At 43.4% G+C, this 27,905-nt stretch overlaps 1 protein-coding gene across 3 annotated transcripts; it reads right to left on the bottom strand.

Annotated features, from left to right (window-relative positions):
• Positions 1–854: 854 nt before the first annotated feature.
• Positions 855–27,903, bottom strand: phldb1a (pleckstrin homology-like domain, family B, member 1a). 3 transcript variants are annotated; one of them, XM_071520643.1, is made up of 22 exons: positions 27,779–27,903; positions 25,512–25,613; positions 24,069–24,192; positions 22,939–23,109; positions 21,050–21,175; positions 18,432–19,504; positions 14,683–14,934; positions 14,435–14,566; positions 13,884–14,021; positions 12,835–12,963; positions 12,136–12,291; positions 11,915–12,025; positions 11,637–11,726; positions 9,840–9,980; positions 8,191–8,304; positions 8,002–8,080; positions 7,534–7,678; positions 7,073–7,163; positions 6,028–6,174; positions 5,346–5,565; positions 1,942–2,027; positions 855–1,420 (listed from the first exon to the last, which is right to left on the bottom strand). In XM_071520643.1, the coding sequence occupies exons 1-22, from the start codon at positions 27,779–27,781 to the stop codon at positions 1,280–1,282; spliced, it is 3,771 nt and encodes a 1,256-aa protein (XP_071376744.1). In that variant the 5' UTR covers positions 27,782–27,903; the 3' UTR covers positions 855–1,279. The 3 variants fall into 3 exon arrangements, with proteins under 3 accessions (XP_071376744.1, XP_071376745.1, XP_071376746.1); XM_071520644.1 differs by lacking the exon at positions 12,835–12,963; XM_071520645.1 differs by lacking the exon at positions 9,840–9,980.
• Positions 27,904–27,905: the final 2 nt, after the last annotated feature.

The following is a 27,905-nucleotide window of genomic DNA, read 5'->3' on the forward strand; positions in this document are numbered from 1 at the left end:
CGATTAACTTATTAAACCACCTGACTCTTCTTAAGCAAATAGACAAGCTGCAATGTCTTGAAGGGAACACCTAGTATGTGTTCTCTCATAAGTGTGCATACAAGTAGCTCATTAGGGCAAATGAGGTTATTTAAAGAAAGCTGGTAATTAACAGCTTGTTTGTGAGGATATTGAACTACTAATTAAGGACCCAAGAATTTGTTTGTGGCTGAATGTATTCAGTTATGACAATTTATCAGAAACAAGCTACCCGTTTATCAGGGACAAAAACCAACAGATGCTTCATACATTTTTATTAAAGAGATGTACATGGTAGTGTTACAATATTATTATAGGATCATATCATCTCATTTGTGATTTTTGTCAAAATGCTGACAGAATGTTTTCTCTGACATGAGATTTGTGTAAAATACAGAGCAATACAGATGCATTAATGCTTTGTTACCTCCCTGTATGAAAAGCCCTTGGAACAATATAAAAACTTATATTAACATGTGGATGGTAATAGTCCGAACAAACATTACATAAAGAGTACAATATTTGGCACCAAGTAATGTTTCAACTGAATACGTACAATATGACTATTATTATGACTATGATTATTAATTAGTGTTAGAGTATTTACTAAAATAAGTTCATTGGTAATCAGTCATATGGTGTATTAACAGATTCATTCATTTTTCAGCTGACAAAAATTACAGAACTCAAGGGGAAAAAGTACAAATGTATCAAAAAGAAAAATAAAAGCATAAATTAGAGTGATACACTGCTTGTTTAAATTGTGTAATGGCTTCAGAGGTGTAAACAGTTGGAGCTTATAATAATAAGTAAGAGAAAATTTCAAAGTATTCTTCCTGAAACCCTCAAATAATAATAATATTAATGATACATTTTGGCATCAGGAACAGAATGTGATGTATTAAGTTTCTCTATACACAGTTCCCTTCATAGATCCATTGACAGGTTGTATAAACTGTTTTTTCTCCTCATCCTGGCTGTAAGACAAATACAACTCATAAATCTTTAAAATGCAGCTCTTTCATTGCTAAGCCCTCATTTGCTTGAAGGCGGCAGGCGTTCGGTGCGAGCCCCAGATTATTCATCCCTTCACATGTCCATCCATCACACACCGTCGAGCCGCTTCTCATCCGTTCCGGCTCCGGTTCCACTCCGCAGGCGGCGGCAGGGAGCGGCTCAGCGTGGCTCGCAGGTGTCTGGGTGCTCGCCCCGGTCCTCCCCCCCGCCCCCCCGTCATCCAGATGTGTCACCCGGTGGTCCCTCAGCTCATGAACTGCGTGTAGCCCTCGGCCCCCGTTACTATGACATCCATCCAGATCCTCATGGCCTCCGGAGACGGGGCCACCATGTAGTAGAGGCGGTCATGGGTTTTCACACAGAAGGTCAAAGACGGGTTGGGGCTCTGGAGACGGCAGGGAGAAGGGAAGCAGACTTAGACCAACGCCAACAAGCTGCACCTGTTGCACCTTTTCCTCAGAGACATTTGTTATAACAATAGAGTATAACACTGTATACAGATCAATAGGCAGCTAAAGAGTTAAAACATACTAGTCCATCTGTTTCAGAGAGACCTTGTTTAGATTGTTTTATCTTAGAGATGCAGGTGACTCATTTAATAAATACACACAAGGAAAATAACTTAATCCATTCTAACCTGGATTCATGTCTCTAAAAATATTCCCCATTTGAAAACAATGCCATCTTTCTGAAATGCAGAAACTGAATTTGGCAGCAAGACATCTTAATTCATGTTTTAAAATAATTTAAACAAACGACTGCTGTTCTGACAATATTTTCACACTTAAATATAAATGTGATAAATATTATTCTACCAAGCTTATTCCTAAATTTGAAAAAAGATAAACTTCCATACCCAAATAGAGTCTAGAATGGTAAGTGGTGAGAGAAAGAGTTGTTCGTTACCTTGGTGGCACTGCGTAGGTGATCGTAATAAACCTCTTCGATAGCCTGAAAGTAAATGAGCCCTTTCAGCTTGGTCTCATGCTTGTCTGAGAGGAGAGAAAGAAGATATATTAAGATACAATATATTACGTCTTGTACTGATGCAATACCAAGACCTCTGTCAGCCCGAGCAGGGATACTGCTGAAGCATCTACAGTCAGCCAGCATAGTGTGGAGACATGTTTTGTTTGTTTTTAGTGAAATAATATTTCAGGCTTTTTTACATATATTTTCTTATGGTTGTCTGACCCAGGGTTGCTATAGACATTTGGTCACAAACTGGAAAAGAGCATTTTATATTACATTGTTCTGTCTCCAACATCTGCCCTATATTTACATTAACATTTTAGCCATGTGGCAGATGATTGCCTTGCAATACTGGCAACAGTAGAAAAATCTGAAATTTCTAAATCTGCATTACAAGCAGCCAATAGTAAGAAGTCCAAGGATCAAAACAACAGCTCCCAGACAAAATAAGCAATAAATATTCCTGTGTCCCTTGAAAATTTGTCTAGAGTAGATACGGGTGGTGATAAAGGAATAAGAACCAAGCAAGATCAGGTGTGAGAAGGTGAAGAAAGTATATTCTGTATAGGAGAGAGGGATGTGAAATGTGTCTTGAAGAGACGACTTTTCAGTTCACGCTGAAAGACAGGAGGTGAATCTGCTGTTGTGTCTGTGGTGGGAAGGTCATTCTGCTATCGGGGGGCAGAAGGGACAAGAGTTGAGTCTGGATGTAGCGCTGGTCAGGTTGTCACAGGGAAAGGAGAGCTAAATGCATGTAAAGAATGCAATCACCTATCCCTGAAGTAAAGTTTTGTGTAATAAAACAGCATCCCAGCAGAAAGCCAGATGGGGGCATAGGATGACGGGACAAGAAAAGTGTAGAAAGTTGTATAAGCTGGCAACTTCTTTACTCAAATGAAGAATGATTTGCAAACCAACTAGACAGGTGATTTAGGTTACTTGGGAGCACTTCCAATTCACTGGAAATTATAAAATTAATTCTAAACTAGTAGCAAGTTGGTTTGAGCAAGTTCACTTATTTGGTATTTGTTAACACTGACTAGTCTTCTCAAAATTTTTCAAGGTTCAGAGAAATGCCAATAGCTCTAGATATAATTGAGGTGATAGGGATTGTATTTAGTGTGGCTTAATTTTGATTACTTTCAAGAGTTAAGAGTTCAGGAGTTGTATCTTTCAGTTATTGTTTTTTTTATCCTGTTAGTTTCTAAAAAAAATAAAATAATTCTTTAAAAGTAGTTTGCAGTAATGGAGTCATTTTCATTGCCGAACACCATAAAACAAAGAAGAGCAATAACTTTCTTTTTGCTTCTGCTTAACTCTAGACAGAGAAGCCAGACACAAAGGCAAGTTGAAGGTGAAAGATGTTAACTCTCAAAACACAAAGGATTTTTTCCCCAGCAAGATAGAATTCATGAATACATATGAGCACTGTTGAATCAGAAAAAAAGTTAAGCAATAGGACAAGTCCATTACAAGCTAGGCCTAAATTCTTTCACAGTTTATTAATTTTACTTACTTTCTTCAGTCTTATACTTTGTTGATTTTCTTTCAGGTTTTTTTTTGTCTGAAGCTTTTTCTCGCCAGTGAGTTTCACTCCTTGAGAAGTTTTACAAATCTTAAAAAGAAATCCCTCTTTTATATATCAGATTTGATCTTTCAGTTCAGGAACACAGACGGTTTCCTTCAAACAGGTCAGATCTTATGACCGTTCCTTTGGATTGCTGTTCTCTGTTCACAAAATATCTTTCAGCGTTCTGCCGTTGCCCCAAATTGAAGGGTTTGGCAGTTGTATTTCAGAGAACTCTGAGGAAGCTAGGAAGCTTGAAGGGTGGACTTCAGCTCACATGATTACTGGACTGATGAGGTTCTCTTATTTGGGGCTGACCTAGAGGCCTTTCAGTGAGAAGGAGCCTTTTCTCTCATCCAAGATCTCTTACTCTACATTCTCTGCAAATGAAATGTGTAAAAAAAAATGTTTTTGAATTCCAATCTTGTTCAAATAAACAGCGGTCTTTTGTTTTCATCTTTTCCATGAAGGGCCTGGCTAAAAAACAAACATCCAACAACAATTAAAGGCAATCTTTTGAAATGCGTCCGACATTTGCTCTTGCTCTCCCTTTTCCGTGAGTCAAATCTGCTTAGTAATGAGATAAATGTTTTTGAAATGTGAGTTTCGTTTTGTTAGTCACGAACAAGCCAGGAGCTAGCCTCCTCCCCAAGAAAAACACATCTAGAGAAACTATTGCATCTTATTTCATCACCATCATCACCATCATCTTCGTCAGGAGTGAGGGGGTGAAAAGGCTAGGCAAGTGAGAAGAGAGAGAGGAGCAAAGAGAACAGGGGCCTCAGTAATGAACATATACTTGGGTTCCATTTTGAACTTGATTGTAAGATAATTTCTCAAAATATGCCCATGCAGGTTTCAGAAAATCAACTGTTCTCATTTAAAGGTGCCGGCTGACGCATGACGGACATGCTGTGAATGAATTACAAATTGATTTCAATTTGAACACACAAGAACAAGCTTGGAAATTACGCTTAGAACATCCTCAATTCATGTCATTTCCAGATAAATTGACCCTGGCTGGGAGAGAAGTCAAGTTTACTGTTGCAATAAAACAATAATACAGTGTAGTGTACATTCATGTGCGGCTCGTTCGTCTTGTGAGGCAGAAGTAGCCTCAGCACTGCTCCTGGGAAAACTGAATAAATCAGGTCTGGGCCCGGAGTGGAGCTGGGAACTCTTTCTACGTGAAGTTCAGAGGTTATAAATACTACATATGAGTGAATTCCTGTGTGAGCAAATCGGTACGATCACTTAAAATAATCCGAAGGCCTTTCTGTAAACCAGACCCTGGGGCTGCAGTGGACCGACCAGGCCAGGCAGAATATCAACTCGTACAACACAGTAGGCTATTATAAAGTCAGTGTAAGCGATGTGATTAAACCCACTACCACCCTGTTTAGTCTTGAGGGTGCTGAGTGGAAATTAGTTTTGTCTAATGACTGTCACTTTTGTGCTCCAAAGGCATGAAGGAGCAGATAGGGAGGAGTTCTTGCTTTAACTTGTGTCTTTGGTTGAGGCTTTGACTGAAAAAAAGGTCAAACTCAACACAAACTATAAGATATTGCAACTGTCTGTTCATTTTAAAGGGGTATCTTCAAATGTATTTCTTCACCAGGTACTTGTCTCATTGTGGATAAAAGGTTTCTGTATTGGCAGCTTATCTAACTGTGTATAACCTATATTTTAGCCTATAATCAACCTCATATAATGCACTAAAAATCAAAATGTCAAGGTAGCTTTCTCAATCCCGTCAACTGCAGCTCCTCACCCACGTAGTAGTTGAAGTTCCTCTTGAGGCGGTCAAAAACAAACCAGCGCTTCTTCCAGGATTTGATTTTGCCGCCCATCTTGACCAGATGTCCCTTGCACATCTTCTCAGTGAGGATGACGTAGGGGCAGGTGTCTATGCTGTGGCCGGACGACTCCACATGGGCGCGCAGGTCGAACTCCTCCTTCCGGTTCGGCAGGTAGCGCGTCATCGGACGGGCCTGCGGAGAGGACGCAAGGTAATGTATGCGGTTCTAAGTATGGAATAATTAGCTGGGCCAGGTGCGTGTTTATTCGCTGGTTTGAGGATATTTGTTTACCTCCATTATTCATACCCCAGAAGAAAAAAAATACAACAATTACATACAATCAGCCAAGATTAAAGCTTGAATGATGAGTATATCAGACTTTATAGTGAAACCCTCTCCACCCCATCCTCACTCTTCTCTCACCCATTTCTCTCTCTGTTCTTCCGCTCTCGCTCTCCCCCCTCCCCAACCCCCCTCTCCATTTCTCCCTGCTCTTTCCCTTCCCTGACGCTCTTTGATCTTCCCCATATACCCAGCCTCTCTTTAGTGTCTCGTCTCTCATCCTCTCCCCCAAGTCTCTCTACCCCTCCTCCCTCCCCTCCCCCACCGCTCTCTCTTCTTCCCGCCGCCGTCCCCTCCCGCTGCTCCACTGACCTGGGAGAAGTGCTTCTCTCTCATCTTCACCTCCTCCTCCACGAGCCTCTGCCTGTGGGCCGTCTCGTCCTGAAGCCTCCTCTCGGCCTCCTCTCGCCTCCTCCGCTCCTCCTCCAACATCTGCCGCCGAGCCTGCACCTCCCTCTCCTGGGAGCGTTGGGAGAGGAGAAAGAGGAACAGATGGGGAGAAGAGAAGAAAAAGAGAGGAGAGGGAGACGGGGAGAATATGTTAATGGTAGGCAAATATTGCAATACAAAGTGAATGAGTGTCAGAAGCGGCGCAGGAGAATTCAAGTCCCAATCCAGGGTTTTGTAAAATATATCCCTAAAGTCTATATACAGAAGGGTAAGCTTTGCTGATGTAAAATGATCCTTTGCAGCTTTCAGATACTTACATACAGGTCTACTTTGTTCCAATATTTAGAAATAGTACAAACGTAATCAAACTATTTATGGCCTCAACATGCATTTGTCCACACCTCAAGTTGTCTTGTCCCTGTTTCAAGAGCTTAATCAATCAGTTTGAGAATGAAAACATATTTCCTATCCATTGAAGTAGCGCTACACAGCAGAAAAATCGGGCTCCAACAATGGGAGCACAGGTGCAAACATAAAAATAGTTTAGAAGCTCAAAATGGATGGGCGCCACCCTCTCGCCATGAAAAGTAAAGTTTATTTATGTAGAGAGAATAGTAAAAACATGATGTTTCGGCCGAGAACGCCTTCATCAGACAGTGAATGCTGATCCTCCTTGGCCAAAATGTCATGTTTTTAATATTCTCTAGATAAATAAATATTACCTTTACTGGAGAGAGCGTGGCACCCATACATTTTGTGCTATCAATTGAAGTAAACATAAATAACTAGTACAGTGGTCTTTGTGCCAGAGGGGATGTGATAGGACTTCAGGTGAAGTTAAATTTAATGAGCTGAAGTTTGAAAGCTAATGTGAAAGGGATAACTGGACATCATGTTAGGAGGGAGCATTCATTTCAAATATCTGTTCCTGTATCAGTGTTGGTGTGGAACATAGTCAGGAACTCACTCGGTTCTCCATCAGCCTGGCTTTCTCCTGCTGCGCCTCCTTCAACATCTTCTCCATCTCCTCTATCCTTTGGGCTTCTAGCCCACTGGCACTACAGCACACAGAGGGAACGAGCGTGTGATGACACGGGTACGACAAGAATTGGGATGAAAAGTAAACACAGACATGCCTTGAAACCAAACACGGAAAGTAGGAAGAGATGGATAATAAGACAAAGGTTCCTTCATGAATATCAGTAAACTGAGCCTTTGAACTTTTAACTACTCCACTTCACGAAACACTGAAAAAAACTTGAACAGGTTGGCATGGCAACAGGCAGTGTACTAGTAGTCAAGGGAACAGACATATAACAAAACATGTTGTCAGGGGAACAAAGCGCAGTGACCCTTCTTCTGGGAGACAGGGCAGACTTGAGTGTTCCCATGGAAACAGAGCCAGTTGCTCATCTTCCAGTCTCTCACCTTTCTGGCGAACAGGCGGAGTTGCCGGTGGAGACGCTGGTCTCCATGCTGTCGGAGCTCTCCAGGCTCAGGGTGTCGTACGCCTGGTTGCCACTAGGCGGCGTTTGATGGTGTAGGATGGAGTGGTGGACCATGGGGGAAGGACCTGTGCAAGCAAAGGGGTGTTGAGACGGCTGTCAAAGACTCGCAGTGCCCTCTACTGCTAGTGAGGAGTCATTGCCACCCGTTGTTTACAATCTGACTCCACCACTCCTCTGAGCATGTTGTTGGGCTGAATAGACTTGATGTGATACACTGTTCTCATTGATTAAAAAAAAAAAAAACCTTTCCTGCATGTTGCAGAATAAATGACAGCAACTGTCAAGGTACTGCTTCCTCCATGGACTTTTATCTGGCTGAGAATGATATGGGCGTGACAGGTGAAACCCTCCAGTGTGTGAAATTGATGGGAGTGAGGGGCTAGAGTACCTTTGCTCTGCAGAGCCAATTGCTTCCTACAGTCCAGGTCTGCTGGATTTGACAGCTCTCTCAGCACCAGCTGTAAACCCTGGGGAACACACACAGAAACCATCAGAATTATGTGGAAAGAACTAATTTCAACTAAGCAAAAAAGAATAGAATATCACATTCTCATGTGTGTGACACTGATGTGCTCACCTTGCCGGGTGCATTTTTCTCATGTGCAACGCCATTGGAGTGTGGAGGGGCTGCAGCACCACTGACACATGAAGCTGCCTGTCCAACCTCACCATCTGATTTGGACTGAAACAACTGAGAGGAGAAATACAGTTCAGTCAGCTTTGCTCGTCCTCTTGCCAGTCTTTTGATAAGGACATACTTTTACACAAAAAACATTTCTTGGCCACTTCACATCCTCATTCTCACCTGGTCTTTTCCGCAAATGAATTGGATTAGGGTTGTCCTTAAAGATTTCTCTTAAAGAATAAAGATCCAATTTTATGTAAGCAGTGGTGTAGTGGTAGTTGAGGGGTATAATACCAGATTTCTAAATATCCTGTTTCTCTTCCTTGATGCCTGCTGGATGTCAGAGAAAGAGGAGGGCTCTCTGATGCCTTGTAGAAGCCGACTGCCTCCAAGCTGTACCCCTAGTTTGCTTTTAGTTGGTCCCCTGCTCCCCCAAACCACAAATCCCAAACCTCTGGCTCAGCATTGATCACTGCTCCTGCCCTGAGTGAGTCTGTTTGGTCTCTGACTCTACAGACATCACTTGTCCTGTCCTGCTCTATGTCTGTACTGCTGTACCGATCCCCTGGCACTGTGATTCATGTTAGTTCTGTCCTGATGCTCATCACTGCCAACAGAAGGGCCTCAGCTTACCACTTTGTGTCAGTCAGCAACAGGCTATTCTTTCTAACAAACTTCATCCACATATTTGCAGAATGAAATTTCTCCCTGCAACCACTACTGCACAAATATTATATCCATTATGGAATTTGGTCAATTGTAGATTATTCACAGATGCCCAGAGATGCTTCAAAGGACATTTCTTTAAGTATAATACATGTTAAACTAGCCAAGGACTACACAACTCTGAAGTATTGTTGACTCAAAATCTGATGCTATACTATGCTATACCTGACGCTGCCATGATCAAATACCCAACTGACAATTACACCTACAGTATATCGGTAGGACTTCTGTTATTGCTACATCTCAGCGTCTTCAAATGCAGACTATCAATAGTACTGTTGAACATTTTGGAGCTCACTGATAATATCTGCCACCTTGTCAAGAGTGGAACTGTTTCTGGCAGTAGGAGATGGGAGAACAACAGAGAGGGGAAAACAACTGCATTGACTGGAGATAAATAGACTACCATGAATTTTATTCTTTTATCCACTAGAGGGCTACCTAGTCTTGAAAATACAGGCAGCCAGGCAGCATAGTGAGTAGACCACCATTCAACCTGAGGACCCGGGTTCAAGCCAATGTGTCGGCAAGCATCTGTACTGCTGAAGTGCCCTTCAGCAAGACACTAAATCCCTAATAGCTACCTGTTTTGTGGCTGACCCTGACCTCAGAAAACAAAGAGAATTTCTCTTCAGAGATCAGTTATGTATGATATTATTACTACATGGGCGGGTTTGAGGTGACAGGACGTATGGGTCAGGGTTGAGATACACTACCAAAAATTGGAGGAACATGAGGCCAGTGTTTCAAAACCTTACCCATGCCTTCAAACATATCTATCAACAAGTGAACTCTTCAGCCTTACTGTGATCCAAACAGGAGAGAGCTGAACAGGAGAGTGAAAGGCTGTGAGCGAGAAAGAGTGGAGAGTTTACCTGCCCTTGCCTGCGTGTGGAAAAAGACTTGGCAGGCAGTGGTGGAGGACATGACTGGGGTTCTCCAGCAGCCATGATGTCCTGGTACCAACGCTCTAGGTCAATAGCAGGCATGGCATTCCTGCTCAGCTCAGGCTGGCTCTAAGGTGACAAAGAGTGTCCAGCCAAAGGAGAAAGGAGCAGTAAAGCATTGGCATCAGTATCAGAAGCATCAAGCAGCTAGGAAAGATAAAAATGGAGTAAAAGCATTCCTTACAGTAATATCAAGCTGGCAAAGATCTGCTATGTAAATGGTAATTAACATTAATTACCATTATACTAATAGCACTGGCATAGAATAGTAATACAAGTTCAGTGGATACATAAAATTGATTGGTGACAGTAATAGACATAAACAAGCAGCGCCCCTTTTCAATCACTCAAAAAGGTTTTTCAAAAAAGGGGTCATGGACCTCACTGGATAGGCGAGAATAACACACCTGCACAGAGAGGAAGGGGGCAGGGCCACATGCAGTTGAGTGGCATGAGAAGGCGGAGTCAGAGGGAGCAAGCTGGAATGACTGGATAGAGGAGGGAGGGGAGGGATCGACTTTCTGCATCCCGAAGATTTGGCTCAACTGATTGACCGTGATGTATTCCTTAACCAGCCAACCAGCCGTTACAGATACACAGGAACGGGAACATACATACACACATACATTTACGATATAGGGAGAGAGCAGAGATGGAAAAGAATGTTAAAAAGAGGCATCTATAAGAAAGCCATCTAAATGTAACGTCAATGTGCTTTGGCAGGTAGTACTGTAGGTGAAGGGAGGTCAGAGAAACATCAGGAACAGAGAGAGTGCCAGAGAGCAAGTGGGGTTTCTACCTCGCAGGACAGAGCTGGAGCTACAGCGAGGGAGAGGCAGTGGAGAGCAGCAGGGGAAGTAGAGTGAGGTTGGACAGAAGCGTTCCCATACATCTTATAGACATCAGACAGCCGGAGGTACTCCTGCACCGACAGCCAAAACACAGGGGTACAAAGGCTGAACCAGGAGCAGGCAATAGATAATAGATAATCCCAACAAAGATTCACACACCAAACACACAAGGACATCACCACTCACATGGCCTCTACCCTTGAAATGAATATGCATGACAGTTACCTAATAGTTTAGTCACCCCACAAACCATCTCCCAAGTTCTTGCACGATCATCTAGCTTGTCAGGTTAAGAGTTTTACAACGTAAGAAACAATTCTCTTCAAACATATCAATTCCAGATGGCACAGCCACTGATCAGCATGAACATTGTGTAACATCCTTATATTATATATATACTTTACACACACCAAGGCGCAAACAAACTTAACAGCAAAGGGAGAAAGGCACAAACTTTCAAAGATACCAAGAGATCCATAACAAGCTGGATATTATTCTTCGGTATTTTCTAACACACCATCATGCCCATTTCTTTTAGTGGATAAACTACAGGACAGGCTTTTAGGATTTGTTAGGTTTTGTCGTAAAGAGGATTTTGTTGAGGTTTACCTCTTGTGGCCTAACAGGATGGGGTACAGGACAGAGTTCAGGGGAGGGGATGTGAGAGGAGGAGAAGGAGGCAGGAGAGGGACAGGGACTATGAAGAGGACCATCCGCATAAACAAGGTCAGGTTCGCTGATGTGAAGCAATTCCTGTTTAAAAAGTTAAAAAAAGCCACTTGCAAGCAGTCTTTTTCACCTGCAGTAATTGAGGTCCAGCTTAATAGTCACAGATGGCAGTGTTTAAGGTAGGCCAGCACATGTTCCTGCTCACCTCTTTCATGCTGCTGTTGGGTTTAGGGAAGCTCCTCCCTCCTGTCAAGATGTGGTACCTCTTCTCCAAGGCACATAACCTGTCCTTCTCCTAGGATTAGATTAGATCAATTAGATTTGATCTTTGTCCTGAAGAAGGACATTCATTTCCAGCAGCAGGATGCTCATACAGGTGCTGTCACCACTAGCCATGGCTATCGGCATCAATGGCGTGCATCAATGCTGATCATTTGTATACCATTCAGCTAAGACTACAGTGATTCACGATGAAAGACTGACCTTGTGTAACACTTGGAGAGTCAGTGTCCTGTCCTTAGCCATCCTCTCACAGTCCTGAGCTGCCTGCGATCCCAGCTGTTTGGCCTGAGCTTCCAGAGCCACCATCTTCTCCTGAGGAGCAATTTGTCCAATATCTTGTTGTCATGCTGCCACATCATGTCTGTTTTGTTTGGTGATACTGCATACATGTCTATGTGCATACCGTTGTGCATGTAACCCACCTTCCTCTTGGCCACACTGCGGTGATACTCGGCTCTCTCTTGGAGAAGCTGCGAGCTCTGAGTCTCCTTCCTCTCCTCCAGACTGCTTTCCTCCTCCAGCTGACAGAACTCCAGGTCCTCAAACTGCTTGGTCCCAGACTCCAGAGCTTCAGCTCCCTGTTCACACGCAGACGTACACGCAGATTATTCACACTGTTTGAGCTTACTTCAACAGCTTTACTAAAGGCCATGATGAAACAGTCTTGTGTGTATGTGATGAACCATTCCTTACTGTTTGACAATACATTAAAAACATTCAGTGATGATGTATTTTTAATGCAAAAAAACATGCAAGATTTTAGAGGAAAGCTGTTAATAATTATCAAGTGATTACTAATTGCAACTAACATATTCAAGCATCCAGAATGGGGGAGCAGCAGAAATTAAGCAGCATCAAAATGGCTGAGTAGCAAATGTATGGTCATACTTACAAATGGCACAGACATAAAAACCTTTAAATCTGACATTGTCTTTTAGGTAATGAATGGCAACAGCAGGAAAGAGGAAATGCATGATCAGCAGATTGTGAGTAGTTGTGTTTTGAGTGCCTCAGACAGAGTCAGTGTTATGTTTGCACCTATGGTTCTGTCCAGAACATACAGTACTGCGGTATATTATAACTCACTGTTGCCAGCCAGTGGGCTGTGTGAGAACACTGACCCTGCGGAGCTGCTCCTGTAACTGTTCCCTTAGAGACAAGGGGCACTTATCAAACTGCCTCTTCAGCTCATTGTACTCATTCCTCTGCCTTTCCAGGACCTTCCGCTCAGCCGACACATTAGCCCTCCCCTAAAAACACACAGAAACACACACACGTACACGCACACACACATGTACACAGCACACACGTACAATCGCGCACAGACACACATATGTGTTTGCATTCACACACACATACCCACACACACACACCACCCCAGGGAGAAACAAAAATCACAAACATCTCAAATCCATGCAGCCAAGCATTATAGGTAACAAGCCAAGGCAGTTAAAGTATATTAGGAATGAAGCAGAGGTTAGGCCGCCAGGAGTGTTAGAGGTTGCAATGCTTCACACATTTGGTAGCATCAAAATGAGAGAAAAAAAGAAGTGGGAATCTGTAGATCTGCATCAACATTTCGGTGTCGGTCACATCGACACACGTATACAAAGTGTCTGCTGTTTTGTTTTGTTTTTAACACAAGAGCTGTTGGACGCTGCAGAGCGAAGACAGTTTGGGCTTTGTGTTTTAGGACAGCCAACCTCTTTACTGAACAAGCAGTGCAAGTCATTGGAGATCTGAGAAGAGAATCTATACATTCAGACTGTGTGCACATTAGGGATGGACTGGTTCTCCAAAGTCACGGTTCAATACATACCTATGTCACTGTTATGTGTTGTAGGTATGTTTGTGGTGCAGCAGTGGAAAACCAATTTTAGCATTTTCACTTTTTAATGTAGAAAAAGTAATTAAAGCTGGACTATATATTTAAATTTTTCATCGAAGAATTCATCAAAGCAGATGTTTTTGACATGCGCCTTTCCACTCCAAAATGTGCATACTGATGTGACCCTGGTGTGAGTGTATGTATTCAAACACACGTTCAAGTGCACCTGACATGCCTGACATTCACGTGCACACACTTGTCTGTGTGCGTATGACTGATGGTGTCGAGTGCACTGACAGCTCAATATTTACTGTGTCGTATTGTGTTGTCCTGGGTGCCCACCTTGTCCTTCTCTCTCTGGGTGGCCTTGTCCAGCTGGCTGAGTTTGAGCTGCAGCTGAGAGATGATTTCAGTTTCTGCCTCCACCTGCTCCTGCTCTGCCTGCCTCTCCGCCTGCAGCAGAGCTCGCTCCATCTCCACCTAGAGTCAAACAAACAAGGAGTCGGAGTCTAATCAAAACAAAACTAGCATGATCAGTAATGAAAAATAATTTGCAAGTAAGTTCTTTGATTGGTGTGCTGTGAAACAAGATGATTGGTTGTTATTTCACCTGAGATTATGCAAATCTAACTCCACTAAACATAAACAGAGTGCAAAAGCATTAACATGCACTGTGGCAAGCTAAATAAATACCCAACAGCTGCCAATCCTCTTGCCATACAATGGTAAGTTGATTTAAGAGCTTATTGGCTGAAATGTCTTGGCTGATAGGTCTTTAAAGTACGAATAACAGTCACTTACCTTTCTAGACGTAACTGCTAGACGGCTATGCTTTTGTCCAGTGTGTGTGTGTGTGTGTGTGCGTGCGTGTGTGTGTGTGTGTGTGTGTTGACCTCCTGTCTGGTCTCCTGTAGCTGCTGCTCCAGTTCGCAGACTCTGTGCTTCAGGTCATCGACCCGGGCCAAGACCCTGTTCCTCTCCTCCTCCAGGTAGACCTGCTCCTGACCGCCTAACAGCTCTTCACACTGACCATTAGAAAACAATTGAGACTTTCATATAACTTTGTTTGTTGGAAGAAAACACAAATAATATGTAATCTGTGTGTGTATGAGTGTGATTTTATTATGGGTGACTGTCCCACCTCTTGATGAGTGCTCTCTGTGCTGCTAGACTCCTCTCTCTGGATTTCCTCGTCATGATCTCTCACCCTGTGGGGTCTTTCTGCTCCCTGATGGGACGCCCCACCTCCTGCGTCTGAGCAGGTCCTTCTAGTGCCCCCCTCCCCCGGCCGAGGGAACTGCCCTCTCCTCATCGCCTCGCCCAGCTCCCCGGCGATGTCGTCCTGGTTATATTCTGCGCACAAATTCAGGATGGTCTCCAGTCTCTGTCGCTCCTGCAGAAGAGATCTGAGGTGTTAACATGACGGCCGACAATATATTGTAGATCACATTGCAGAGCAGCCTGAGATGTCCTTGTGTGACATTGTCCCGTTTAGGCAGCTGTCCCTCAGCCATTGGCAGTGGACAACTGTAACCTGATAGCAGGAGGGCCGAAGCTGACAGAGTTTGTCCCTCAAGAGGGGGTTCATAGTCCCTTCTGTCAGGACTAGTACTGTTTATCTAAACAGAATCTTACAGTAGGACTCTCATACCTGGCAGAGAATGAGTTGGATTACAGATGAAATTGGATTGATTATGGTTGGTGCTTAGGTGTTTCTGTGTAGAATTAGACTTGGGTGACATATCTGGCCCCAAACATAGAAATGTAGGACATGGGCCAGTAGTGGTAACTGACTGGCAAATGATGGCAATATGAAATAAACTCAGGTTACTACTGACAGCACTGCAATATGCCCACTGCAAGATGCTTTAAATGTTGCTCATTTTAAAGCCCGACTTCTACAATCTTGTGATTCTCTTCAGTGTTTTGTTTATTTATTTGATAAGACATTGACCGGTTCTGTCTTGGCTGTCAGTTTATTGTCTCTCATCACTCCAGCCAACTATGCTTGTCCTTTTATAGCAAAATAGCAGTGCAGTTATGTAATGTAATTGTTGCACGTTGTACAAAATGGCTATTACAACTCATTAGGAATCTGCCAAGACCAAGAAACGTGGTGCCTGATGTGCTAATCACTGCTGCCTTGTTGTTCTACCATTCACCGTTCCACTGGGCTCTCTGGTATTCAAAACATCCATGCAGTTAAAATAACCATGCCATCTCTGTCATGAGCATAGGCTTCAACTACAAGATTTACAGCTTAGACAGTTGTTTATTCTTATGCTGTAGCCTCAAATTCATGCTTTGGATGATTATTTGTGGAGGCCCTTGGGAAACAAGTATATAATACCTATAATTAAGGAAAGCAGTGACACAATTACAACAGATCCAAAAACATATTTACGTGAAATGTGAAAGATTTGCAAAGTGAATGGCTCAGTAAATACAGGCATAACACAATTTTTTTTTCACATTCCCAGTTGGTTCAAGAAGCTGTTGACCTATCCTAGAGACCTGGAGTATGTGAACAGCATTTGAGAGTACAAAGAAAAAATGCTACACCAAAGTGAGCTGGCAAAGATGATGGAGTGCATCATTTTTATTTTTATTTTTAAATAAAGTGTTATTTGTATCTGAGGGAGGTATAAGGAGAGATGAGCAACTGGAGGGGAGATGAGGGAAGGAAGGAAGGCAAGTGCTGTTAAGGTACAAATGAACATGGAAATGGATAGGCCTGATCCTATTCTGGCAGCATCTGGGCTGATCCTGGTCCTGTTCCAGTAGGCTGATTCTTTTAATTAAAATCCTCTATGTGTATCTCTGTGAGGATTCAGCAGTGACTACACATGGCTCTATAAAACATTGAGGTAAGTCGTGCCAATGAATGCATACTGGACTAACTGGAAAACCTTTATGGAATGTAACTGCTCTCACTATTGCTTGCTGGCAAGGTGGGAACTTCAGCCCATATAACAAAGCGGGTTGTGACGAGGCAACGCTGCAACTAACAGCTAATTCTCATCAAGGGTTTTTCAACCATGTTGTGAACACCCAATTGACTTACTGTACAGTCAAAAATGGGTCTATTTGGACTGTATGCCGAGCCAGCAGTTAGCCTCTTCCCATTGGAATTGATGCTAAAATTAAATTCTGTTCCGCCTCTTCCTCTCTAGCTATGCCCTTTACTTTTCTTGAGAGATAAAGTGCTGTGCAGGAGGTACTTTTGACAATGTCAGTGTGTATGATTTAATAAAGTGAGATAAAAAAAATTCCAGCATAGTGCCAAGTGTGCCAAGAGAACAATGTGCCAGATATAGAGCATTTACCTCATTGAGAGGAAATCCTCTCTTTCTCTCTCTGAGCTATACAATTTATCATTTTTTTTGTATGCCTCTTTAATCCATCATTAGAGAACAGCATGAGGAATCTACACAACAAGTGCAATTCTAACCAAGGTAAAAGGGATTGCTATTTCCTATCAGTGCTTTCTTTTGCACACAATGCTTAAGTGCATTCGGTATTTGTGTGTCAAATTTGTGTATGTGCACGCACTCATACATGTCTTCACATGCACATAGAGTAAACCCTATAATCAGCATTTAACTTTTGTCAAGTAGACTAGAACAGAAGTATAATGCAACTAGGAGGCACTCTGTACAGTGCGAACCTCCACCAACGCTGAACAATTCTCCAACTTGCAAAGCTGCGGCCTCCATAACAGTTTGTTGTTTGTGTAAAATTTGTCTTTGGGGTATGATTTTCCAACAAAATAGCACATGAAATGCAGTGTTTTTTAGCAGCCAACATGGAAGTCTCGATGAACACAGCATAATAGTTATGGCAAACAAAAAAATTGAAATCGTCTATGGTGGATTATTTCTATCAACTGATCCTTGGGCCATGGGCTATCTGTTCAGCAAATTTCAGCCAAATCTGTTTGTTTCTTTTTGAGATACCTTGCTAACAAACAGACAAACAGACAGGGGTGAAAACACCCTTTGTTGGTGGAGGTAATGACCTACATGGTAGTAACCTGTGCAGTGTGTACCCCTGAAGGTATTGGGCTACTCAGAAGAGGGTAGAGTAGCTTTGACATTAACATGCATAATCTGTATGCACAGCAGTCAAACCCCTCCCAGTCCAACACAGTTGCATGTTGTGACTAACTCTCTTATTTGTTACCAGAAACCTTTTGGTTCCTGAAATAGCCTGTGGAACTGGAAGGCAGGGAATTGCCCCCCTCTGTGGTCCCTTCAGCTGTCAGGTTCAGGCTGGGGTGGGGGCTGAGGAATGGTGGGGGGCTGGAGGGTGTGGATTGAGGATGGATAAGAAGTATGTATGTTCTAGTAAGTGTACTATGAATAAGTGAGAGCTTCCAGTCAAGACGAGGCAGCTTCGAAAGTGAATGCCACTTGTCCTTTTGGTAAATATAGTGGTGAGCAATAACCAGCCACGCCCTCTGCGCTGGACCGTCAGACTTCCTGAAGAATGTACACCGGCGTGTCACTCGGTCCACATTGGCGAACCATGCCAGTAATGCCTTGGGGAGCTGAGCTAGTGGCTGTATGCCAGGAGACTTAGACAAGATATCACAAAGCAGACATGGTGTCTACCATGCCAGCAGGCTCGATCCTTGTCCCACTTATTCTCACAGAAACACTGACAGTAAATATAAAGACCACCCATACACAGGAGATTGAAAACACAAGGGTTCACAGAGGACAAACCAGAGCAGTGATGCATCTTCGAAACTGCCTAAACAATCCAAAATACAGTTCCAAGTTCACATCAACATCTAGAAGTGGACCAATCCATTTCTATCATGTTGAAAATCTGCCAGGAACGTCTATTCTCAAGTCTAAACTTATATCTAAAGTTCTGATCGCTTACCAGTTTCTCCATCTCCTGCTCGCGGAGCCTCTCCTCTCTCTGCCAGCGGTGGTATTCCAGCAGCTCATCCTCGTTGTCACTGATTTCGGAGATGCTGTTCTTGCGTTCCCGGGCTCGAGGCTTCACGAGACAGGCCTCCCTGCTGGAGGATCCTGTAGCGGTCGTGCAGGAGGTCTTCCTTTGGCTACAAGGGCTAGCGAGAGGAGACGAACCAGACAGAGAACCCAGGCCTGGGATGAGGCCACTGCCCGGGCCGGCCTTCATCTGCCTGCGTTGGCCCTTGGGGCTCTCGGAGACCGGTATAGCGGTGGAGATGTGTGAGGCGAGGGAGGGCGCAGAGCCCTGTGATCCAGGAGTCCCTCTGCGGGACATGTATGGGCTGAGAGGAGGCAGTTCTCTCAGGCTGGTGGATCCATCACTCATGGGACTGGGCGGTCTCTTCTGTAGGGACGAACCTCTTACCCGAGGGCTGGATGGAGCCGCTGGGGAAAATTTGGGAGTTGGTCTTTGGTTAGAGACGGGGGATGGGCTGTGACTTGAGCTAGTGTTTTCTGTGTCCTGACCTGGCCCTCTGCAGGGGGGCGTGGGGCTCGATGTGGCCTCTGCTCGGACGTTCCTAAGAGGCCTGGGGCTCTCCTGGGCCCTCTGACCACCGGCACTACCACTTGAGGCCCGTGGGTGGGGGACAGGGGTGTGGTTGGCATGAGTGGAGCTCATGGACCGTGCAGGTACTGGAGGGGTTTTGTTTCCCAGGTTCTGGCCAGGGTAAGTGGTACCATGTGTAGCTGATGGAGCGGAGGAGAAGAACGAGGAAGTGTTTTCATAGATGGAGTCCTCTGTCACGGCTGCTGGGTTGGTCTGAAGTGAGAACAGGATGTCATCTCTCCCATTGAGCATGGTTGGAAGGGGGGACTGAAGAATAGGGTGCTGGGCCGGTTTCCTAGACCCTGATAATGACGAGTCCTTCAACACCAGGGTGTCCTGGAGGTCCTTCTCTAGGTTGTTGGCCCTGGAGCCTCTGACTGGGTGACTGGAAATGGAGTGGTGGTTCCCATTCAGAGCACTACGGGAATCTGTAAGAAAGGAGATGGAAACACTTGTGCATGAGGACTCCAGGAGAATAAATGAAGAGGACAAGCACACTTAAAGAGATAGGTGTACACACACACACATACACATACACACACAGAGTGGGAAGGCACTGTCTTGTATCGTCTTTTCCCTTTTGATTTACATTCTCAAATGCATGCACCACACCTCAGTTCAGTGTTGTAAGAGAAAGGAGGTTGCTCAAAAAGAAACACACACACACACACACACACACACACACACACACACACAGTTACCTAGATGGTGATAAATGTCCTTGGAGCCCTTGTTCTCTAGTATGGATCCTGACCAAACCCAGTGGTCAGGATGTTTTGTTTCTCAGCTGAGTTGTAATCCTATAGGGATCTAGAGCTGCTAAATATAAAAGCTACAGCCCCATACTTCAATCAGAGCAGATGCAATCAGTGCCTGGTCAGGAAAGAGTGGGCCATACACACTGGACTGGGTGTGGTGGCTCATACTGTAGGTCAGACAGTAGTGACGACCGAACCAATAAGGTCAGAGGAGAATGGATTCTAAATAGCATCGACAGCACAGTCATCACCACAGGCAATAGGCCAGGATAATATGAAATACAAGGGGTCACTTTTGAATAAGACTTAAAAAAATAAATATTGTCATCCAGCAAACTGGGGGCAACATAGTTTTTTGAAATGTCCCCTTAAACACACCATCATCTTTCACAATGGGGTCACACCTTAAGCGAAGACCACCGATTTGAATGAACCAGGTTATTATGTAGGCCACAGATAATTAGTTCTGAACAGGCTATTTCTGCATCCTGATAATTACCATTTTTTTTCAGTCAAACCACAAGACTATATCTGACTGGAGATGTATAAATCAAGAGCTAGGTGAACTTGGTGCATATCAGTATTAACAAGTACAAAACAAATACAACATCTATTTTTTGTATTTTATATGAAAATGTCTTTTCTCAGTTCTACATCAAACTGTCTAACAAGATTTATCAATCAAGAGTTTACAGTCAGCCCTAGACATTTGAACCCCTTATAGTCTACAGCTAGACAGCTTACAAGGATGTAAGCCCTAAAACATGGATATTTTTCAACGTATACTTATGTAGCGTCTGTTCACAACATGTCATCCTACCCAAAGGCCAGACTCACTCACAAGTCTCAACTAACCTATATCAGATTGTATGATCCCTATGGAACATTCACCCGCAGCCTTTGGGTCAGAAGTCCATGCGTTTTCCCTTGATTTGAAAATGGGGTCACTGTAACCCGAAATGGTTGGAAAAATCTGAATGTTATTTTGAAATGAAAACCTACTGGCAAAAGCATTTGGTCACAGCTGTTACTGACCAGCTCACAAGAACAGCTTGATTTCTGTCTCCCTGATTAATGAACCGTTATCTACTGCATGTACTCAGTATGAACACACAATGATTATGTATTTCAAAATGGGGGGCACAGGAATTTTCAGACTTCAATATGGAGTAAAATATTGCTTTACTGTATTATATAATGTCAAAAGCTCTTTACCAGTATGATGAACTCTAGTGGTGCCAGGTCCATGGCTCCCTCCAGGCAGCATGCTCTTCATCCTCAGGGCCTCTTCTGGATGGTTGAAGCGGAAAAAGGCAGACTGACCAAAACACAGCATGCACCCTGCCAGGGGAGAAGACCATGTGGGCAGCAAGCTGTCAGTGGTGTGGTTCAGTTGTCACCTCTTCACATCAGCTTCATTTGGGTGGAGGAGGGGCAATGCACGCACAGCCTAAAAATCATGAATGTACTACACAAAGGTTATAACTGAATGATTGATTGATGCTACCCACAAATCAGCAGTGTTGTTTTTCCAATACTTAAAATTCCATCATCTATCAACATTGAATTTTAACTTCAACCAAGTCTCTGATTCTGATTAAAATCCAACACTGAATCAATCTAACATCACAAAGGCTTAACAAATAAAATATGTCCAGTGTGGCTGCAATCAATCAGCATGTTTTTTCACAAAACACACAATACTGCATATGTGCAAAACAACTTAGTAATACTTTTATACAATAGCATTTCAAAACAATAGGAGATGGATGTGTTGAAATCCACTTTTCTGTGAGATTTATTGAGGAATGCCTTGAATGTAAACCGCATTCCAACTTAACATGTGGCAAAGTAACAGGGTCCAATAGTGCGAGCGTGTGATGGTTCCAGCATGAGTGTGAAGAAACAGGAATCCGACATGGTCAGGGCAAAGAGACAGAGGAGAGGAAGACGGATCCAGCTCTACAGGTTAATAAAGGCTGCCCCTACCCTATAGTATGTGTCTACTTTGGGTAAAGTTGTTGGTATGCTGCTGCACTGAGTAGGAAACCTCTCCGCTGATACAACACACTGAATTCATAAAAAGTGACCTATCATTTGGTTATATCATCTACATGGCAATTTATTCATCTTATAAAGAGTAGGAAGCTTATTGACTGTTTAGTTGACTCAAATTGAGTAGTTTAACTCACGTGCGCTTAACCAGTAAGTGAAATCATTTGTTTCTCCTTTTCCATTTCCAGTGGCTTTCAAGAATGCCTGATGTAGCTCCAAACGTTGAAGTTTTGTTTCCAACTGTGGATATTCACCAGGTAAGCTGATATTCTTTCACCCTCCGATACAGATTTAAAAGTCCAAGTTGGCAATATTGATAAAGTAAATGTGGAGGCCTGGTAATATTCCTTATAATCCAAAATAAGCAATTCCTTCCATTCACAGCCTTTTTATTCAATGCTGCATGATAGTCCTTTCAATGAAGCGAAGCCTGAAGTATTCTTGTTCAACAGCTGCTGCCTCCACACACCGGCTGATCACCCTGCTCCAAATGACATTATGGTGTAGCTGTTGGCAAGGATCCCATGGAGAGGGGATTGAAGGGGGCGGGATAGTTATGCCTTTATGACGGCAAGCATGCGTGCTATTGGAAGGACAAGGGACTGTTTTACCATTGTGTGGTTAAACCGTGTTGTTCTCCACTCTTCCTCCACTTTAGACATCTTAAAACTTAGTAGGACCCAGTTTATCTGTGAATGAGCTTTGTATTGTAGTACTGCAATCAGTTTAGAAAGAGAGAATTTACCCAGATCACAATGATGTAGCTGTACATCAGTGTGACTTCACAGATTAGTGGGAGTGAAAACACTAATAGCCAGGAACCAGTTCAAACCAACTAATTGGTTTCTGGCTATGGGAGACAGTAGTGAGTGTTCAGTAATACAGGCCAAGCTGTCCTAATGCATATTTCAAAGATTAAACTCAGTGGTAATTCCCTTTAATTGGCTTCCCATGATTTCCGTTCATTATTACAGCAATGATATTGTAAGAAAAACAAGCTATAGCATTAACAGCTGCATTAGTCATTTTATAGCATGTGATTGTGCTACCTTGTGTCAGGCGAACAGGCTTGGTGATGGGGAGGCTGTCTACAGAGCACTGGTTTCCACATGGGTGCAGGGTGATGCTGCCTGTCTGGTTTTCAATGTAGCAGTGCTGAGCCGCGATGCCTGCGCCGTGCAGAGGGATATCTGTCTCTCCACTGCCCAGTGTGGTTCTCCCTGCAACAGGAGGAAATCAGTCACTGGAGATGCTTGTGGGCCTGTGAATACCTTTGTGAAGTATTCTTGGGACTGCGGTTCAAAGTCACAGGCCGAGGGGCGCTGGTCTCAAAGTAAAGCCACATCGAGGTCACGGCCACATGGGCGGAGTCACAAATGGAATTGGACTCAGCAAGTGGTTGAATGTGGAACAACAGGTGTTGGGCCTAAGAGATGTGCTTAGTCTGGCAGATGACAGGCATACAGCCAGAGGCAAATAAGGTTAACCACTATTTTAGTGTCTCAAAATTTGATTATCAGTAATAATACATAACATGGCTGTCTGAGAGAAAGATGAGGTAGAAGAGAGGTAGAACTCACATCACCAACGCCTTCCCTTCTTCACCAAAAACCACTGACACACAACCTGCACCCCAACCCCACACCCTTACAACCACACACACATACAGTGAACCACAGAGGCGAGGCAGCACAAAGAAAATCTCAGAAGGCTTTGCTTCAGGGTCCCATTCCTCTGGGAGTCTACTGTCACCTCCCCCCCCCCCCCCACCCCCCCCCTCTCTCTCTCTCTCTCTCTCTCTCTCTCTCTCTCTCTGGTGTCTGGGCTCTTCGCTAGACAGATGGTGCAAGAAAAATCACAGACATGGGTGCAATTGCAACTGTGGCACACTATGAGTAACAATACCAATGGTAAGAAGGCAGTGTGTGTGCGTATGTGTGTGTGTTTGTGTCATCATGTGGCTGTGCTAACTAGAACCGGAAGCTATATTTCTATTTTTTCTGTCAATGCATCACTCAGGATGAGATTTGCGTTGCTTGCTTATGAAAAGACTATACAGTGTTATAACTGACTCAATTTAAACAGTGTGCTTGCTCAAGTGTCCATATTGCTCATGGTGCTGACAAAAGGATAGATTACAGAGCTGTACACACACACACACACACACACATGTTCTTACCTTCCGGCAGGGGTAACAAGGTGATGGCTGTGCTCAAGCGACCACTCCCCAAACTGACCAGGTGGGGGCGCTCTGCCTGGACTTTCAGGGACTTGCCCGTCTCAATCAGGTCTAAAGGAGTACTCTATCAATACAAAATCAGATGGAAAACATCACCACACAGCCTTGATACCATTACCTTTTCTTGACAATGTATTATCACTTTAACACACATTTTGAATATACCTTGGGAGTCACTGAAGTGGGTTTGTAGATTTCCCTCATCAGTTTTGTACACAACCTTAACAGTAAATGTTATACTCTCTGCACTAAGAGCACCTTCTAAATGAGAGTTTTAACCTGATTCAAACCGTACTTCAGGCCCACATACATGTGTCTTGCATCACACTTTCTGTGAGTGGTTTATTTGCCATCTTTCATGTTGCACAGCATAATCGGTGGTGTTTTACCCTTCTATGTCTTGGTTAGTGTTATCCCTGAGTGTGCTAAATTATCCAGGAAACCAGAGGATAACATCTTGGTATTTCCAGTATGTTAACATTGGATTCAAATTGTGTTCCAAACCATTTTCTAAACCATTGTACTGAATATGTTCACTGATCAGCAGGTACTATGGTGACATTTTCAGATAGGCTGTCTGTTAAAGCGCCCCACCGTATGACAAGTGTGTATTCTGTGTCTCAATTCTGAAGTGAGAAGAAGGGATGAGTTTGAGGTGTTGATAATTGTGCTCATCTAAGACACACATGAAATGGATGCTGAGCTGTGAACGTTTTCATGACTGACAGAGATATTCAGTGAAGAAATGGTACTCACAGTTTATATGTGTGATTAAGTGAAATTTGAAGTCACAAAACTTGGTGAGAAACACTGTGATGGAGAGGTTGGTTCTGGAAATATCTAGTACAGAAGTTTTTATACCAACACAGCAATGTACCACATTATTATACCAGCACAACTGGCATCCCGACTGTCACCCACTGATATATTTTGACCAACTATATTTTGTGGTCTGGACAGTGGCCTTAAACGTTTTCCTGCAGCTGGAAAACTGGACACTGTATGGTACAAAGTCTGACTGTAGGACTCAGTATGAAACACTGGTGGAAAATGGAGAGAGCAACGTGTTCTATAGCAGAGAGATAGGGCCTAGAAATAGCAGGAGAAATTGAAAAGATATCAAATCAGCATATAAAGCTGTATGTAAAAAAGCAGTCAAGGCATAACATGTCCATCCTCAATAGGCACAGATTCTCAGATTTATTGATGTTAGTAATGTGATTTATTGCTAAATTCTTACTGAAAATGATCTTCCTCTAAACTACTTTGAATAACAAACTGACACATTGCAGATGCTGAAGAAAAAAACATTTGCACTTGACTTAGCATCCCAGTCTCAACATCAGTTAAAGGTCATTGGCCCAGAGGAAAGTAATGACTCACCTGTAAGACCTGGTGTGTCTGTCGCCCATGCTCTGCTATATTCCTGTTTAGACGGTCCATGTCAGCTGGCTTGTCAGCAGAACTGTCTGACACATGAAGATCCTGGAGCGCGCGCACACACACACACACACACACACACACACACACACACACACACACACACAACAGCGTGAGCTTGAATGGCAGCACTGGGAATACTGCTACTACAGCTGTACTACAATAGGAACAGTGCTCTCCTTAGAAACCCCTCTGTCCCAATTATAAGCCCACGTGACATGGGCACCCTGTCAAAACCGTTATACTGGGTCATTGTTCCTCCATAACAAGCAAGGCAGAACGATACATCAAGAAACCGCCACTGATTTATGCTTTATGATTTATGATTTATTCAGTCTTATGAAGGATTCCCATTCTTAGATGTTAGAGAATCTGACAATATCTCAGCAGGTATTCAACCACAGACATAACCATATGTGATTATGTGATTACTATCTCAAATGTGCTCTTGGAGTCCAACAGAGTATGTGGAGGAGTGTGTGCTGCAGGTGCTGTAGACATCAGGGGTCAGATCACTGCTTCCTCTGACCGTGATTCACCGTGACTCACACACAGCTCTCACAGACACAAACACACACTCCGTGTTCACAGACAGATGCTACAGATTAGATCCAGCTGTAGGCACATGGTCACATCAGTCGAGAGGAAAACAACCCACGGGGACCAGACGTGTCTTGGATACACACACACACACACACTTAAGCAGCACAGATGACTCACCATGTTTGTCTGCTAGAAGATATCCATATCTTTCACTATCACCCGCCTGTGTTGCTTGTCCTGACAGCAGTTTAGATCAAGGTTGATGTATCAACTCTGCATTCCAAACAAGACTGAAATAGAGACAGCTGTCTAGTATTTTGTCTATAGTAGACCTGGGTGCAAACCTTGTATTTCTAAGTGTTTCTAAGTCAACTTCTCAGAACTAAGAAAACAGTCTCCACCATGCATTTTTCAGTCTATATAATTGGTTTTGAAAAGGTTTTATAGATCCATTTTACAATTTTCTCAGCCCATAGAGGAGCATATAATCCTTCAATTGAAGTTAAAACAGAACAGAAACATGAAAATGACCAAAATTGCAGTTCCAAGGTTTTCCACATCAACGACAATATGATACATTAATAGTTACAAATGAAAATAAATTACTTTATACTTGACTCTTCTCATTTTTAATTTCAGAGGTATATATTTTTAATAAATACTATTGAAAAGGTAACCACTGGGATTTATTGTTTCCAGTGATCTGGATTTCCCACAATCTCATTGTTGGGAAATGACCACTAAGGTAGGATTCTACTTCAACCCAATCACATCATAAATTATGACTCTTGCACCAAAAAAACTTTGCCGCCTCTGTCACTTAGCATGGTGACATCACTGGTCAAGTAAAACTCTTGAAAATGTAGCCCAAAACGATATAGAGTAGCTCTCCAAGTTTAGCTCTGCTTGTGTGAGACAACAGGGCGTTCTCTCCGTGCCTGATGTCACTTCAGACGGGGCTGCTGGGTAAAACCGCCGGGCCGAATCTGACAATCCTGTCCAGTGTGTGAGCCTGAGAGGACCCAGTGACACAGAGAACAGACCATCCTCCTGTTCCACGCTGACGCTGGACCCCCCAATCCTCTACTGTCAGCCCACTGGCTGTCAACACTGGCCTCCTCTGATCCACATCCACATCCACACACTCAGACCCAGGACAGTGTAATGTGTCACAGTCTCTCTCTCTCTCTCTCTCTCTCTCTCTCTCTCTCTCTCTCTCTCTCTCTAACTCACACACACACATACACACACATATGCTTATATTCCCACAAGCCTCCCTGATTTCATGTACACACCCAGCTGGGGGAACAGTTTCATGCTTGCAAATGCAGGGCCTTCCTCTGTAACCTGTGATTATGGGGGCAGTTATGCCCTTCAGAGTTGCCATGGGCTTCTGAAAATAGACACCAGCAGCCACATAGTCTGGGCTGCTACTTTTAAAGAGAAATGACTTTGATTGAATATACAGAGTGCGGACATTGAAGAGTGGAGGAAGACAGAGAACGCGTTAAACATAAAACGATGAACACTAATGTAAAACATGTTATTCCATATAGGAGAATACAGGAAGTATCCGAAAACAATTTCAGATTGGCTGGTGTAACCTGCAGTGTTGACAGGTACAGACAACAACTCACTGACTTCACAGACAGAGATGAAGCTCTTACCATTTCTCTACTCTTAGAGAGTCCAAGTAACAGCTAAATCCATGGGTTTGTCTGCAGAATATTAATCCATAGAGAAGTGTCCGCATTGTTGTTTATGTCTTGCTCCCAGCTTATTTCATTCACTCAC

The sequence above is a fragment of the Centroberyx affinis genome, unplaced genomic scaffold (genome assembly GCF_046629955.1).
Source record: "Centroberyx affinis isolate AG114_WGS23_722 - 3 ecotype Tasmania unplaced genomic scaffold, CSIRO-AGI_Caff_v1 ptg000814l_1, whole genome shotgun sequence".
Classification (NCBI taxonomy): Eukaryota; Metazoa; Chordata; class Actinopteri; order Beryciformes; family Berycidae; genus Centroberyx; species Centroberyx affinis.

What these genes read in the sequence shown, in the direction of transcription:
- phldb1a (XM_071520643.1), bottom strand. An exon ending in GCCTGTTCGCCTGACACAAG is followed by an intron (nt 21,176 to 22,938) that starts GTAGCACAATCA and finishes CTCCCCTGGCAG; the next exon opens with GGTGCATGCTGTGTTTTGGT. An exon ending in CCAGGCTGATGGAGAACCGA is followed by an intron (nt 6,175 to 7,072) that starts GTGAGTTCCTGA and finishes CAACGCTCCCAG; the next exon opens with GAGAGGGAGGTGCAGGCTCG.